A 13,478-nucleotide genomic window follows, 5' to 3' on the forward strand; every position below is an offset into this window, starting at 1 on the left:
CAAACCTGAGTGAACCTAACGGTTATTAATCTCTGTCTCTCTTCCACAGCATGTCTTTATCCTGTCTTCCTCCCCTCACTCTAACCAATCACAGCAGATGGCCCCGCCCCTCCCTGAGCCTGGTTCTGCCGGAGGTTTCTTCCTGTTAAAAGGGAGTTTTTCCTTCCCACTGTCGCCAAAGTTCTTGGTCATAGGGGGTCATATGATTGTTGGGTTTTTCTCTGCATGTATTATTGTAGGGTCTACGGTGCAATATAAAGCGCCTTGAGGGGACTGTTGTTGTGATTTGGCGCTGTGTAAATAAAGCTGAATTGAAGTGAATGGATCAGAGCAGCGGTGAAGTTCGGCTTTTCGTATGAATCCTTTTACTTCCTGAGTCCGGCAGCACCCACATAAAGAGAAGTTTTTCTGTGTGGATTAATGTGGGTCCTTCAGAGAGCAGACGTGTGCTGAGCTACAACCCGTCCCGACCGTCACTGGCCTCTCATGCAGACCTCTGCTTGTGCTGCCAGAGAACCAAACATTATCAGTCGTAGTTTCCTGTTCTCTGTGAGTGCTGCTGGCTGTCCCTCTCAAGGTGTTATTTACAGCTGATATCATCTGCTGCAGGAAAAAAGTCATTTAAACTGGCAAGATTCTGCTGACTTCAGTGTTTTAATATCTGAATATGAGAAAATGCTCCTCCCTTCGTGGTGTTCCGGGCATGTCCCACCGGGAGGAGGCCCTGGGGCAGACCCAGGACACGCTGGAGAGATTATATCTCTCGGCTGGCCTGGGAACGCCTTGGTGTTCCCCCAGATAAGCTGGAGGAGGTGGCTGGGGAGAGGGAGGTCTGGGCTTCTCTGCTTAGGCTGCTGCCCCCGCGACCCGGCCTCGGATAAAGCAGATGAAGATGGATGGATGGATGGATGGCTCCTCCCTTCGGCCTGTGCAGCGTGATTGGCTGCTGTCAGCTTGATGAATTGTATGAACAGTCCATTGATTCCCAGTCTCAAGTCAAGAAACTAAAGTACAAGTGACATCTCGAGTCGCCCGTATTAAAGTTTAATTCAAAGCCGTAAAACTTTCATCTTAAATCTGATTCCTTTCCAAATCATGTGACTCTCATTCATCACACCATCGATGTCAGCTGACATTAAGGAAGCTGTGTATGCTGTGACTTGGAGCAGTGTGGAGCCTGTCAATAAAGTTTTGTTCAGTTTGGTGCGATTACATTTAAAGTTGTCACAAATACACAAAAAGGTGCAAATTTGGGCTCAGAAATGTGAACTGGGGAAAATCTGGGAGTTTGAAATGTTTCAGCCGATCAACTCGGTTTCTCTCACACGGCGGCTTCTCTCTGATGCCACGATCATCAGAAACACAGCACGAGCTCATCATCGCCATTTGAGGGCAGGCGGAGCCGCAGAGCCGGACGCTTTGACTTCATACAGAGAACAAATAAGGAGAGGGCTTGGGAAACGCTCTGCAGAACTGCAGGACCAGTTAGTGTTACTGAATTCCAGCTTTGGAAGGAAGTACTCTCCCATTGGCTGTTGGGGAATTCTATTTCTGAATTGCAAAACACGCCGACGGCGATATTTGAGTGATTAACATGATGTGAAACTTAGCTTTGTGGTCTGAATACATCAGTACAGCTGGACTGACTTCAGTGCGTGGGAGTCTCACACACTCACACACACACACACACACACACACACTCACACACACACTCACACACAGATACGTGTCCAACTAAATGAAAGGAGACAGTGTCGGGTCTCTGTGCACGTTCTGGTTTCACTGAATTTAACAAAGCAGCAGATTAGTTTAAAATTCATGAACTAATTATATGTGAGAGCGCCTTCGAAGACCTACTTGGATGTTTGGGCTCTATGGCAACCCGGACAATGGGTGTGGCCTCAAAGTTGAGCGGGGTAAATGGTGGACAGGCGGGTGCGGTTGACAGCGTGGCCGACTTCAAGACGTACTCCTCAAGCCCTCCGATACCTGAGAGAGGACAGAGGAACATGTTCAGGGTTAGAGTGTGGAAAACATCAGACGTGAGCACATCGTACGGCCTGCTCCTGTGGCACCAAATATCCGTGCTGTTAATAAAACATTCAGCTGCTTTAAACAGATTCCCCCACGAGCTGGGCTCACCAGAATCACATGATCACCAAATAATCGAGGGGCAGAGGAATCAAAGTTAAATAAGTCGCAGAAGAGAAGAAATATTGTTTAGAACAGGAGAAACAACCATGAAGAAAGTGGATTACAGCAGATTCAGTCAAATAAATACACACACGTCCTGCTTTTTGAATGTTTAGTAACAAAGGTTTGACTGTGTGTAACAGACAAACGTGACCATCGCAGAACAGCTGTGCTTATAAAGTTACTCCACACCTGTTCAGCAGGATCAACTCAAACACCTGCTAACAGCATATACAATATTTAATGTTCATGACAGAAGCGAGCTCTGGTACCTGGGATCTTGATCTGTTCCCATCATTCACTGGAGCAAAATTTTAAAAAGTGTGTTTTGGGTTAACGTGCAACAGTCATGTGACCAAAAATGTGCATGACTTGAAGACTTTATTTAAACAAAGAAACAGCTGATTCTGAGAGGTCAGGAGGGTAACACTCGCTGATTTTCAGTGCAGTGTGTTTTCACACTGTAATCCAGAGCGCTGGAATATCAGCATTTAAATCTAATTCTACCCGAATCAGCAGAAATTTGAAGAAAAAGTTGTTTTGTTTATTAAAAATACAGAACACTGGATCCAAGCCTGGTAACAAAAACTGGGCTTTAATTAAGCTGGAGGGAAAATATAAATATATAAATACGTACAAAGAAGCAGAAACCACAAACTCCAACAAACAAAACGAGATTCCAGGAAAGCACAAACAGGACGAACGAAAGCATGAGAGGACTTTAAACACACAGAGCTGAAGCTAATTAAACACAGGTGACACTAATGATCAGAACACAAACGAAGCAAAGCCAGAGACGCACAAAGAGAGTGATCGCCAAAGTAAAACAGGAAGTGAGAATCAGAGTCGTCTACCAATCAGAGGGTGGGTGGGTCGATCCATGACTAAGTTTCTTTAAGCCTGCGTTACCCTCCATGCATGCATGTGAATGTGTGTGTGTGTGAAACGGCCTTTGAGTAGTCGGTAAAAAAGTGTTACACACTTTAACTGAACACATTCTGGATTATCAGCTGAGCCCAACACAAAATATAAAAACTGAGAAAAGAAAGAAAAACACAACGTGCTGAGTTGTGGCTTCCCTTCAGTCTGAGGTTCGGTAAAAACGAGCACATCTGCTTTTGAACAGAAAGGTGAACTTCCTGGTTGTGTTTGGAGACACGATTGCCGTTAGCTTATGTTGCTCTGTCACTAGATCAGCTGCTGATTCGGGTTTAGGTCTGGATTAAAATTCTATTACAGACAAATCTTAAATAAACCCAACTGAGCTCTTCCATATTTGATGGAAGCGGTTTATCGCACACAGCTACGAGAATTTAAACTGTCGGACAAACCAAACGTGACATCATCATGAATACATAATGCAGCTGTGACACTGAGTGACAGACACACAAACAACATGTGTCAGAGATCCACACGGCTGCTCTGGGATCAGCTACAGAAGTCGATGCCTAAGTTTAGCCTCCAGTTTGAAAGCTGGCCCCGCCCCTTTTTAATTGTTGCCATTAGAGGAATATTTCTTTTTTTACCCTCCTCTTTCTGTTATAGGACTTTCATCCTTTTATGCAGAATGTCACATTTTGTAACCCTAACCTGAGGAAAGATCAAAATGTGGAACCGCTTCACGATTTTGCGTGTCATCCTTGCGCAGGGGCCATGCTAATCTTCTCTGTATCGATTCCAATTTATCGTATGTGCTGCCTGAGCGAGCACATCCAGCCCACAGCACAGCCTGCCATTTACTGCCCTGCCAGCAGGACGGCCTCAGTAACACGGTGCAGACTCGACGGCTGCAAACGGACCAAAGAGTCGACCAAGAGTCAGGAAAGGACCAGTTTTTGTCTTGTTGATGTCAACATTTGATCTGTGAGCATAAATTAGCTCTTGAATTCTTATGAAATTAGTAACAATTAAAGGGGCGGAGCCTAACTCCTCTTCAGGACTGGAGTCTTATCACCTCCTCTCAGCTATTTCAGCTACTAAAGCTGATTCCCTTCAGAGTTAAAGCTGTAAATCTAACAGGTTCTTCCTCTGACTGCTCTTCATCAAGTTTCATGAAGATGAGTTTGGTAGTTTTTGTGGAAATGCTAACAGAACAGCAGATCACCTGCCTCCACCTCAGGTGTAGCCTCCTATTGAAGCCAATAGGATGGATCCCAGCAGCAAGGAGGACTTCACATCAACAACTTCACATCAGGCCTCATTCACAGTGTGCATACACAAATCAGTGTAAACCGTGTATACAAAAATTTCACGCACAAATCAGTGATTCAGTTAGGCTCCGCCCCTTTTAAACTAAGAGGAAATGTTGTTATTAAAACTCATTTCATAAGAATTCAAGAGCTAATTTATGCTCACAGTTCAAATGTTGACATCAACAAGACAAAAACTGGTCCTTTCCTGACTCTTGGTCGACTCTTTGGTCCGTTTGCAGCCGTCGAGTCTGCACCGTGTTACTGAGGCCGTCCTGCTGGCAGGGCAGTAAATGGCAGGCTGTGCTGTGGGCTGGATGTGCTCGCTCAGGCAGCACATACGATAAATTGGAATCGATACAGAGAAGATTAGCATGGCCCCTGCGCAAGGATGACACGCAAAATCGTGAAGCGGTTCCACATTTTGATCTTTCCTCAGGTTAGGGTTACAAAATGTGACATTCTGCATAAAAGGATGAAAGTCCTATAACAGAAAGAGGAGGGTAAAAAAAGAAATATTCCTGTATAAAATACTTCACTATTAAAACTTCTAGGTTCGTTGAAACAGTCGATGACGTCTTTTCATCTGTTATCTTATTTTTATCTGATTTGTAAAACCGTTTGCTGCTTTATTTTTATGTTCTTTATACATTTTTAAGTTCTCATCGGCATCATCCTCATCATCGTCTCTGAACATCTCTCTCTAGGCAGCGCTCATAGGGATCCTTTTGTGTGGAAGAGTCACATGACCCACAAAACACTGTTTTTTTCCCTGTGAGTGGGCTTGGTAGGTGTGTGCAGTCCTGCAAACTATGGTAACAAAGTAAATTCAAGCCCAGTACTGCTGGCACTGATGGTTTAACCTATAAAGGTGGCTTATGTAGGCGAGAACAGTGTGTCGTTATTCATTTAATGAATCATCACCGATTTGCAGATTCTGAACTTTGATAACCACTAAACAGCCGTGATCGTTACTTTGCAGAATAATTTGTGATATAAAATAAAAACCTGTTTTTAAAGCTCTGCTAATGCTAACCCAGGCTAACCTCAGTCACAGACACACTGACATGCTAACATGGCAGCGCGGCCACCTGCTCACGGTGCAGAGTGCAGAGCTGTCGTCTCTGGTAATCGGAAGAAAGAAGGCCGTGCTTCTTGGGTTACGTTTCCGTCATTGACCAGAAAATTCTGGTAAATTATAATGAAATGACTCAAAAGTTTGAGGTCAGATTTTAGTTTCAACAAAAGTGGGCGGAGCCAAACTTGTGGCTCGGACTCAGTCCCATCCTAACCTGACTGCTGTGAGGATCTTAACTCTAATCATCCGATGGCTGAATCAGCTGCAGCCGATTCACAACTTTCTGCAGAGCTTTAAAGAACTGCACAACTTTAGTTTGAACTAAATGAATGTGGTCCAAAAATATTTAAGCAAAAACAGTTCATCTCTGTACAGAATCAATAAGAAGTACAGAAACAACAGATACTGTAACCCTAACCTGAGGAAAGATCAAAATGTGGAACCGCTTCACGATTTTGCGTGTCATCCTTGCGCAGGGGCCATGCTAATCTTCTCTGTATCGATTCCAATTTATCGTATGTGCTGCCTGAGCGAGCACATCCAGCCCACAGCACAGCCTGCCATTTACTGCCCTGCCAGCAGGACGGCCTCAGTAACACGGTGCAGACTCGACGGCTGCAAACGGACCAAAGAGTCGACCAAGAGTCAGGAAAGGACCAGTTTTTGTCTTGTTGATGTCAACATTTGATCTGTGAGCATAAATTAGCTCTTGAATTCTTATGAAATGAGTTTTAATAACAACATTTCCTATTAGTCAAAAAGGGGTGGAGCCTAACTCCTCTTCAGGATGAAGCCTGAACTTGTGCCCCAGACTTAACCCTTCCCTCCCCGACAGAGCAGTTCTGATGATCCCAGAATCAGAATTCTTGCTATCTGCACACAGTCTGAATATCATGTGCACACTGTTCCCATATTAGGATATTTGTCTTCAGTTGAAACAGACAAAGGGACGATAGTGATGTGAGAGAGAATCCTGCCCCACTGAGGTCAGAACGTCTGAGTGGAGAAACTGAAAGAGAAAGGAGGAGGCGGCCAAAAAAGACGCAGCTTTCCAAATCGTTCCCACCACGGTGATGACGGGGAACAAGGAAAACATAAAGAAAGTCAGGCTCCGGCTCAAATAACAGCGGTTGTGAATATTGCTGTGCCCGAGACTCACTGTGGCTCGAGTTAACACAAAGAATCACCCATACATTAAAGTTGGTTTTTTCAAATACATATTTTTTGGCCTTTTTAGACAGAAACAGTGAAGACTGAGGAAAGGGGAGGAGCACGCAGATCAGGCTCGAACCCGGGCCGGCAGCTCTCCGCCATGCAGCATATGGTCACCTGCTCATCCAGCTGAGCTAAAGCAGCACCTGGCTATACGCTAAAGTTAAAATTAAAAAAGACTAATAGAGTATAAAATAAAGAAGAGTCAGCCCGAGATGAGAAATCTATGCAGTGAAAAAAATGAGTTTTAATGGCAACATTTCCTTTTAGTTTAAAAGGGGCGGAGCTTGTGTCCCAAACTGACAGAGCAGTTCTGATGATCTCGCTATGAAGTTCATGCCAGAATAATCCAGAATAAAGCGAGTCCTGTTTGCAGCTGGCACCAGTCCTGGAATGACTTAATTCCCCTGCACAGTCTAAGCCTGAGGGTGATCGGCCTGTTTGTCTATGATTCACACTAAAACTACCGATCTTGGTAAAGAATGGTAAAGATTTAGGCGTAGATACAAACAACCGTCTTTAAAGTTGATTTCCCAAAATGTTTTAATAAGTAAAACGACTGCCCGGGGTCATTTTCTCACACTCGTCTCAGTTTTGAAGAAAAATATGTGGCTTTGTGTACAGAGGGTGTACACCCAGACACCAGGCTAAGAGCTGGCTGACTGCAGGACACCGCTGGCTGCCTCTCCTGTAACTCGACACTATAATTACTTTAAGGTGACTTGATCCCCAGAGGCCTTCAAATCCAACAAAGAACAATAAAAGATGAAAAAAAAGAAAGAACTAAAAGGACCCGATAAGCCAACAACCGCTGCTGCAGACACTCAACAGACATGATCTGAAGGGAAGCACGTAGCAGCAGAGCAGCAAACCAAGCAAACACACACAGACTTTCATCAGAGGTGAAATGCACAGGCAGCGGCGGACCTCTGCACAGCGTCCGAGGTTTTCATTCCTCACGCAGCTTCTGACGTGTCGTCACTGCTGGAGAACAGGCCTGCTCGATTACGGTCACTGCAATTACTCTGGTCCATAACTGCAATCTCAATTATTAAACACAACTACTCACCAATTTAACAAACTTCATGCAGTTACTGAATGTTAAAAATGAAAGAGAGGAAAAGGAGGCGAGCGTTGCATGCACTGAGGCTCTCCTTCCATTATCATCAGTTCACTTCAATTCAATTTTACTTCTGTAGCATCAAATCTCAACAACAGTCAGGTGCTTTGTATTATATATAATACAGATAAAACCCCAACGATCAGACAGCCCTCTGTGAGCAAGCACTTGGCGACAGTGGGAACAAAAAAACTCCCTTTTAACAGGAAGAAATAGACAGAACCAAACTCAGAGAGGGACAGCCAGTTAGGACCAGTCAAATAAAGCCTGGGGTCAGCAGCAGTTTTATTTCTATAGCACCAAATCACAACAGCAGGCGGCTCAAGATAAAATGGCTGAAGATAAAAAGACACGAGCTATTCTCACATGGGAACCAACACAGGCCTTGTAGCAGGAAGCTAACAGGTCAGGGGCATTTAAATGTCAGCTCCTCCTCCATCAGAGGAGTTCAAGGCTGCAGGTATGAAAAGGTCCAATTCAATCAAGACAAAGCAAAAATGATCGACAGATTATTTGGACTTTGCTGATTTCTTTGCTGCTCTTTAGGATGGTGGAAAATGTTGCAGGCAGCATATTTTTCTGATTTTTGCAATCAAATCTTCCTCCATGCATAAACAATACAGGAAGCCCTGAAAACGTTCACACCTGTACCTGTGCTGGGAAAAAGTCCCATCCATCCCGTAGCTTTGCACCACGGCACACTGCAGTTCGTTTTTTATTCCATGTGCAACAGCGAGGTTAGAAATGATGAAGTCTGTGGTTTCTGTGGGTTTCACCAGACCAGATGACATTTTTGAATGGCCATGTTGAGCCCCTGCAGCTCGTACGTACTGAATGATAACAGGAGGGCAAGATAAAGAGAAAACCAGGAGATGACGTCCTGCTCTAGGCTGAACATAGAGATCTGTCAACCTCTTCATTCAACATACTGAATCCCTTTAGAATATTTTTGAAAGGCCTTGGATCGAGTTGAAGAATTTGGCGTGATTAGCAGCCGTTCCTGACCAAACCTGAGGAGAGACTGCGCTGCCAGAATGCAGCCCCCGCCCCCCAGGGACTAGGCCCGGTTACGTCCGGCTGCAGAGCTCAGGATGATTCAAGCCTAAAGACATTTCCTCCAACCACAAGTACAGTTGGCTGCGACTCGGGTTATATAAAGATGGCATTTTTTCCCCATCCTCTCCCACCACACTGCAGTGAATGAGGTAGAGGTGATGTAATGAAAATCAAGAGGATGTATGAAGAAAGACAGATACAGCAAAAACTTTTGGTGATCCCGAATCAGAAATAAGATATCTTCCTTTCATAACAAGGGTTCAGCACATGCACAGGATGCTTTGAGCAGCTATGAGGCAGTGATGTGCGTCCTCCTGACACGGCTTTCATTTCACTAATAATTCCAGAGATCCCGCTCCATCCATCTGTCCTCATCAGATAGACTTGGCAAACTTGTTACTGGGTGCCCAGTTTAAAGAGTGCTTCTCATATTGGTGCTTAATGTTGTTCAATGTTGGAAAATAAACCAAATCAAACCTAAAACTAAGACTTCATGACTTCCTGCATGTTCCATAACTGAGCACAGTTAGAGATAGGTGACGAGTTCAGCTGAGGTTGTTCAGGCATCGGATCAGGACATCTCCCTTTGGAGGTGAACACCCAACTGTGAGGGAACCCTGGGAAAGAGGGAGATTATATATCTCATTTGGCTTGAAGCGCCTCGGGATCCCCCAGGAAGACCTGGAAAATGCTGCTATTTTAAAGGAGGTCTGGAATAACCTGCTTAGCCTGCTGGAACTATGGCCTGACTTCGGATAAATGGAAGAAAATTATGGATTAATTATTTTGATGCATTTAAGGAAAACGTAAATTATGGCTACAAAGGGTGACGCAGCAGCAGTCGAGGAAATCAGCTGTTAACTTCTCATTAAAAAATACTTTATGGATCTTTTTCTGGACAAATGATGAATGGAGGAAGTCTTCCTTTCTATGACTGCTGACTTCTCCGGTGTTTAACCTCTGAACATCCGGCAGGTCATTGGGGACTCCTCTAGTGTGAAGATTGGGTTTTGTTTTAGCCACAGGCTGATAGATGTCATCCCAAAACTTTGGCACCACAGCTTTTCTGTTAAGAGCTTTTCCATTTCGGTGGTCCAAACGTGGAAATTTCAGAAAAAGGCCTAGAAACCCAAACCCTGCCCCTACCTGAGCCTTACATGGCTCGGCCTGATGGAGGTTTCAATTTCAGTTAAAGAGGTTAAACATCTGTCACAATACTCAGGATGAGTTCAGAGTCTTACGGTCACTGCTGAGAGACTGAAAAGGTTTGCAGGAAGTGATGCTGGAAGAGCTTTTCTGATGCGTTTTTTTCTGGTCACTGAAGAAAGAAAAACGTCAAATAGCAGTACAACAGTCGAGATGACTAAAGGTATGTTTGAAAGACACATGAGATTGTTTTTATACTGAGTGTATTTAATATTCTTATTAATATTGAAGAGTTTTGGAACCAGATGAGGAAGCAGGACATACTATATGGCTCATACACGGCTGTAGGAGAGGAAGTTCATTGTAAGGAAGCCCCACAGAGCCAAACTTATGGCACGAGTTACGTCCTAGTTTTTGTCACCTCAGAAAAAACAGAGAGAAGTGCTGGAGCGGTGGAAAAATGGCAGATTGAAAGGCAATAAATATGATGTGGGGCTGGAAATTGTTAAATGTTCAGTGTGGATTGTGTTTTATTAAGTACAAGGCCAGAGCTTGGAAATCTGCTCCCTTTTAACATCCTATGGAATTTCCCTCACACTGGAAAGTCCCACTCAAGCTTCAGAGAGCTCTGTGTGTGTGTGTGTGTGTGTGTGTGTGTGTGTGTGTGTGTGTGTGTGTGTGTGTGTGTGTGTGTGTGTGTGTGTGTGTGTGTGTGTGTGTGTGTGTGTGTGTGTGTGCGCGCGCGCTGTTGAGGGGGAGCTGCACCACTGGCCAAATAACACACTTTATTGTATTACGACTGCTGGCGATAAAGCTGAAAAGCACATCTCGCTGAATCTGGATTCCCAACATGACAGGTGTATTTATCACCTTTTCACTTTAACACATATCATTTACAACTAAATAAGAGTTTTATGGAGACAAATTTAGAACTTATTAGATGCAAAATGTAATTTTTGGTAAATGTTAATTTTCAGCAGAGAGAATAAGACCTCCCCATCCTCAGCCACCACCTCCAGCTCTTCTGCCGAGGCGCTCCAAAGTCACTTTTTACTGTCATTCCATGAAATCTCAGGATCTCAGAGATTCTCCGATTACACAAAGGGAGATGCTGGAGCAGCTTGAGAAGATGGGACGCTCTCATACTCAAACATACTTCTATGCTGATGTGATGTTGTTTTCTGAGCGGCGAGGCTGGCGTTCAGGGGAACACCACGGTGACTCCAGCGCACCTTCCAGCGCCAGTATGAACGGTGACGAGGCTGCGGTGACATCAACAATTGAGATGAGCATAAACTATGCGGTGAGCTCAGGCGCCCTTCGCAGGAAGCTCACTGCTGCCAGCTGTTGTCTTCGTTCCTTCAGTCACAACCCACAGATCACAGCCACAGGGAGGAGCCAAGCTCGACCAGCAAATCCACAGACTCACCACCAGAACCTCGCCACAACTGACCAACCACCAGGGCTGCGGCACATCATAGCGGTTTACAATTTTATGGAATATAAAAATGTAATTGTGGCAGAAACACCATGCTTTTACACTCACAGCCCAGCCATGTCTGAGAGCAAGACCACGTGTCGGCCTCGGACGATGACCTGGAGCTACTTTGACAACAGTACTTCATTAAAAATGGAAGGAAGCAGCAAACATGTTTAACCACTTGGGGCAAAAACACAGCACAGAGTACAGCCGGGCTCCAAACGAGGAGAGGCGAGCAGCAAACGTAGACCAACGACGCGCTCGCTGGCTGCTCACCGTGTGACAGGAAGCTCAAACGGGGGATGGAAATTACCGATGCACGCTGGAGGAGCAGAGCTTTTAGAAGCTCGATCCAAAACACAAAACATCCCAAGGAAAAAATATCTCAAGGTTTCATTCTTAAAACTGTAAGTTAAAACTGATCCGTAGCTCAGGAGGTAGCGCAGATCAGCTGTTTGCCAGAAGGTTGGTGGTTCGATCCCTGGCTGCTCCAGTCTGCACGCCAAATGTCCGTGGGGAGGTTCTGACCCCGAGCTGCTCTCTGATGGATCCACTGCCGTGTAAATGTTAGAACAAAGTGTTTTTGTGAATGAGGCAGGTTGCATAAAGTGCTATATAAGAAATTTAAAACTGCAGACTTACAGTTACTTTAGTAACTAAAATGTTCAGCAGTTATTTTATACTTTTACTTTAAATCACTCCAAGAAAGAAACACTAAACAGCTACTTTTGTGGTTACATTTGATTTATGCTGTGTCAATAATATTGCAGCGTAATGCTGCTGCTGGCTTTAATAGATTCACTCTTTGAATTAGGCAGTCTGTCATCAGTGACAGCAGCTCAGTGGGAAAGGATGCAAAACGCCCTTCATCTACTTACACTTACAAAGGCTGATGCCTACAAGCTGCAAGCATCAATAAAACATCATTCATAGTATTTTTTCAATATTATCTCAATATCATTACTGCAAACTGTCTGGAAACATCACACTATAATTGTGAGGCTACATCACCATCGATCGGTCTGCCGATCGCTCCTCAAGAACAAAACCCGGAGATACTTGAACTCTTCTGCTTGAGGCTGAAATTTTAAGATTTTAAGTTGAATTTTGTCCCTGTGAAAACAAATTCTGCAGAGGAATGGTTCCACGGCAAATTTCTTCTAGAAACACTGGCAGGCTTCGTTGTGTTGAGTGGGAGTGCTTACGTCTGTGGTCTCCCTGGCAACAGGTTAAAAACTCTAACCCAAAATTCAAAATAAAAACAGAATTTTACTGTAAAACATTTGTAGGCCTGTATTTACTTTTTAGGGCACACTTACCTTAAACTAAACATCTGCAATGAAAGAGCACACAGTGTTTAAAGTGTGAAAACACAAACGCTTATTTTATTCACATCGTCCACTAAACAATTGATTGAATAACGTGATATCGATTCATTAAATCCTAAATAAAGTTTAAATATGAATGTATTTTGCTAGAAACGTCAAAATCTCACAGAACTATTTCAACAACTACCAAACAACTAAAACTCAAATGAGAGCAGAAAGACGTGAACACAGAGCGTGGATCGTTCACCCGACGGCACGGACACGGACACGGCGTCAGGCTGAAAGCCGACAGCTCACACAATCAGATGCTGCAGGTTTCATCACTCTGACCAAAATTGACTGAACGAGCAGCAAAAGAAGATCCAAACCACGCTTCACGTTTGATAAACATCGTCAATGTTTCTCTCTGACTTTGGCTGTTTTTGTTTTCTCTCCCTCAGTGTTCAAGAACAGTTTCCCATCAAAAATCTCTGTTTTCTGCAGTATTTGCTTACTTATCGGCTGCTGTTTTTCAGTGCTGGGCAAGTTACTTTGAAAAAGTAATTAATGATAGTTACTAGTTACTTCTACAAAAAAGTAACTGAGTTACAAGATTCTAAAAGTAATTAATTAAAAGTAACTACTGCATTACTTTAAAAAAAAAAACCATTTAACCCTCTGGGGTCCAGGGTACAAT

The 13,478-nt window shown here is 44.0% G+C and overlaps 1 protein-coding gene and 3 non-coding genes across 6 annotated transcripts in view; 1 reads left to right on the forward strand and 3 right to left on the reverse strand.

Annotated features, from left to right (window-relative positions):
* The window catches only part of efl1 (elongation factor like GTPase 1), an 82,438-nt gene that overhangs the window by 22,989 nt on the left and 45,971 nt on the right, over nt 1-13,478 (reverse strand). For all 3 annotated transcript variants that reach the window (XM_039614055.1, XM_031738336.2, XM_039614057.1), the window contains one exon: nt 1,858-1,989. In XM_039614055.1, coding sequence (XP_039469989.1) covers nt 1,858-1,989 — 132 coding nt within the window. The remainder of the gene's footprint in view (nt 1-1,857; nt 1,990-13,478) is intronic.
* Nucleotides 3,797-3,903, reverse strand: LOC116319141. Its single transcript, XR_004199362.2, has one exon. It is a non-coding gene; the product is annotated as a U6 spliceosomal RNA (small nuclear RNA).
* Nucleotides 4,702-4,808, forward strand: LOC116319139. The gene has a single exon (XR_004199360.1). It is a non-coding gene; the product is annotated as a U6 spliceosomal RNA (small nuclear RNA).
* LOC116319140 lies at nt 5,892-5,998 on the reverse strand. The gene has a single exon (XR_004199361.1). It is a non-coding gene; the product is annotated as a U6 spliceosomal RNA (small nuclear RNA).

The sequence above is a fragment of the Oreochromis aureus genome, linkage group 1 (assembly GCF_013358895.1).
Source record: "Oreochromis aureus strain Israel breed Guangdong linkage group 1, ZZ_aureus, whole genome shotgun sequence".
Taxonomy (NCBI): domain Eukaryota; kingdom Metazoa; phylum Chordata; class Actinopteri; order Cichliformes; family Cichlidae; genus Oreochromis; species Oreochromis aureus.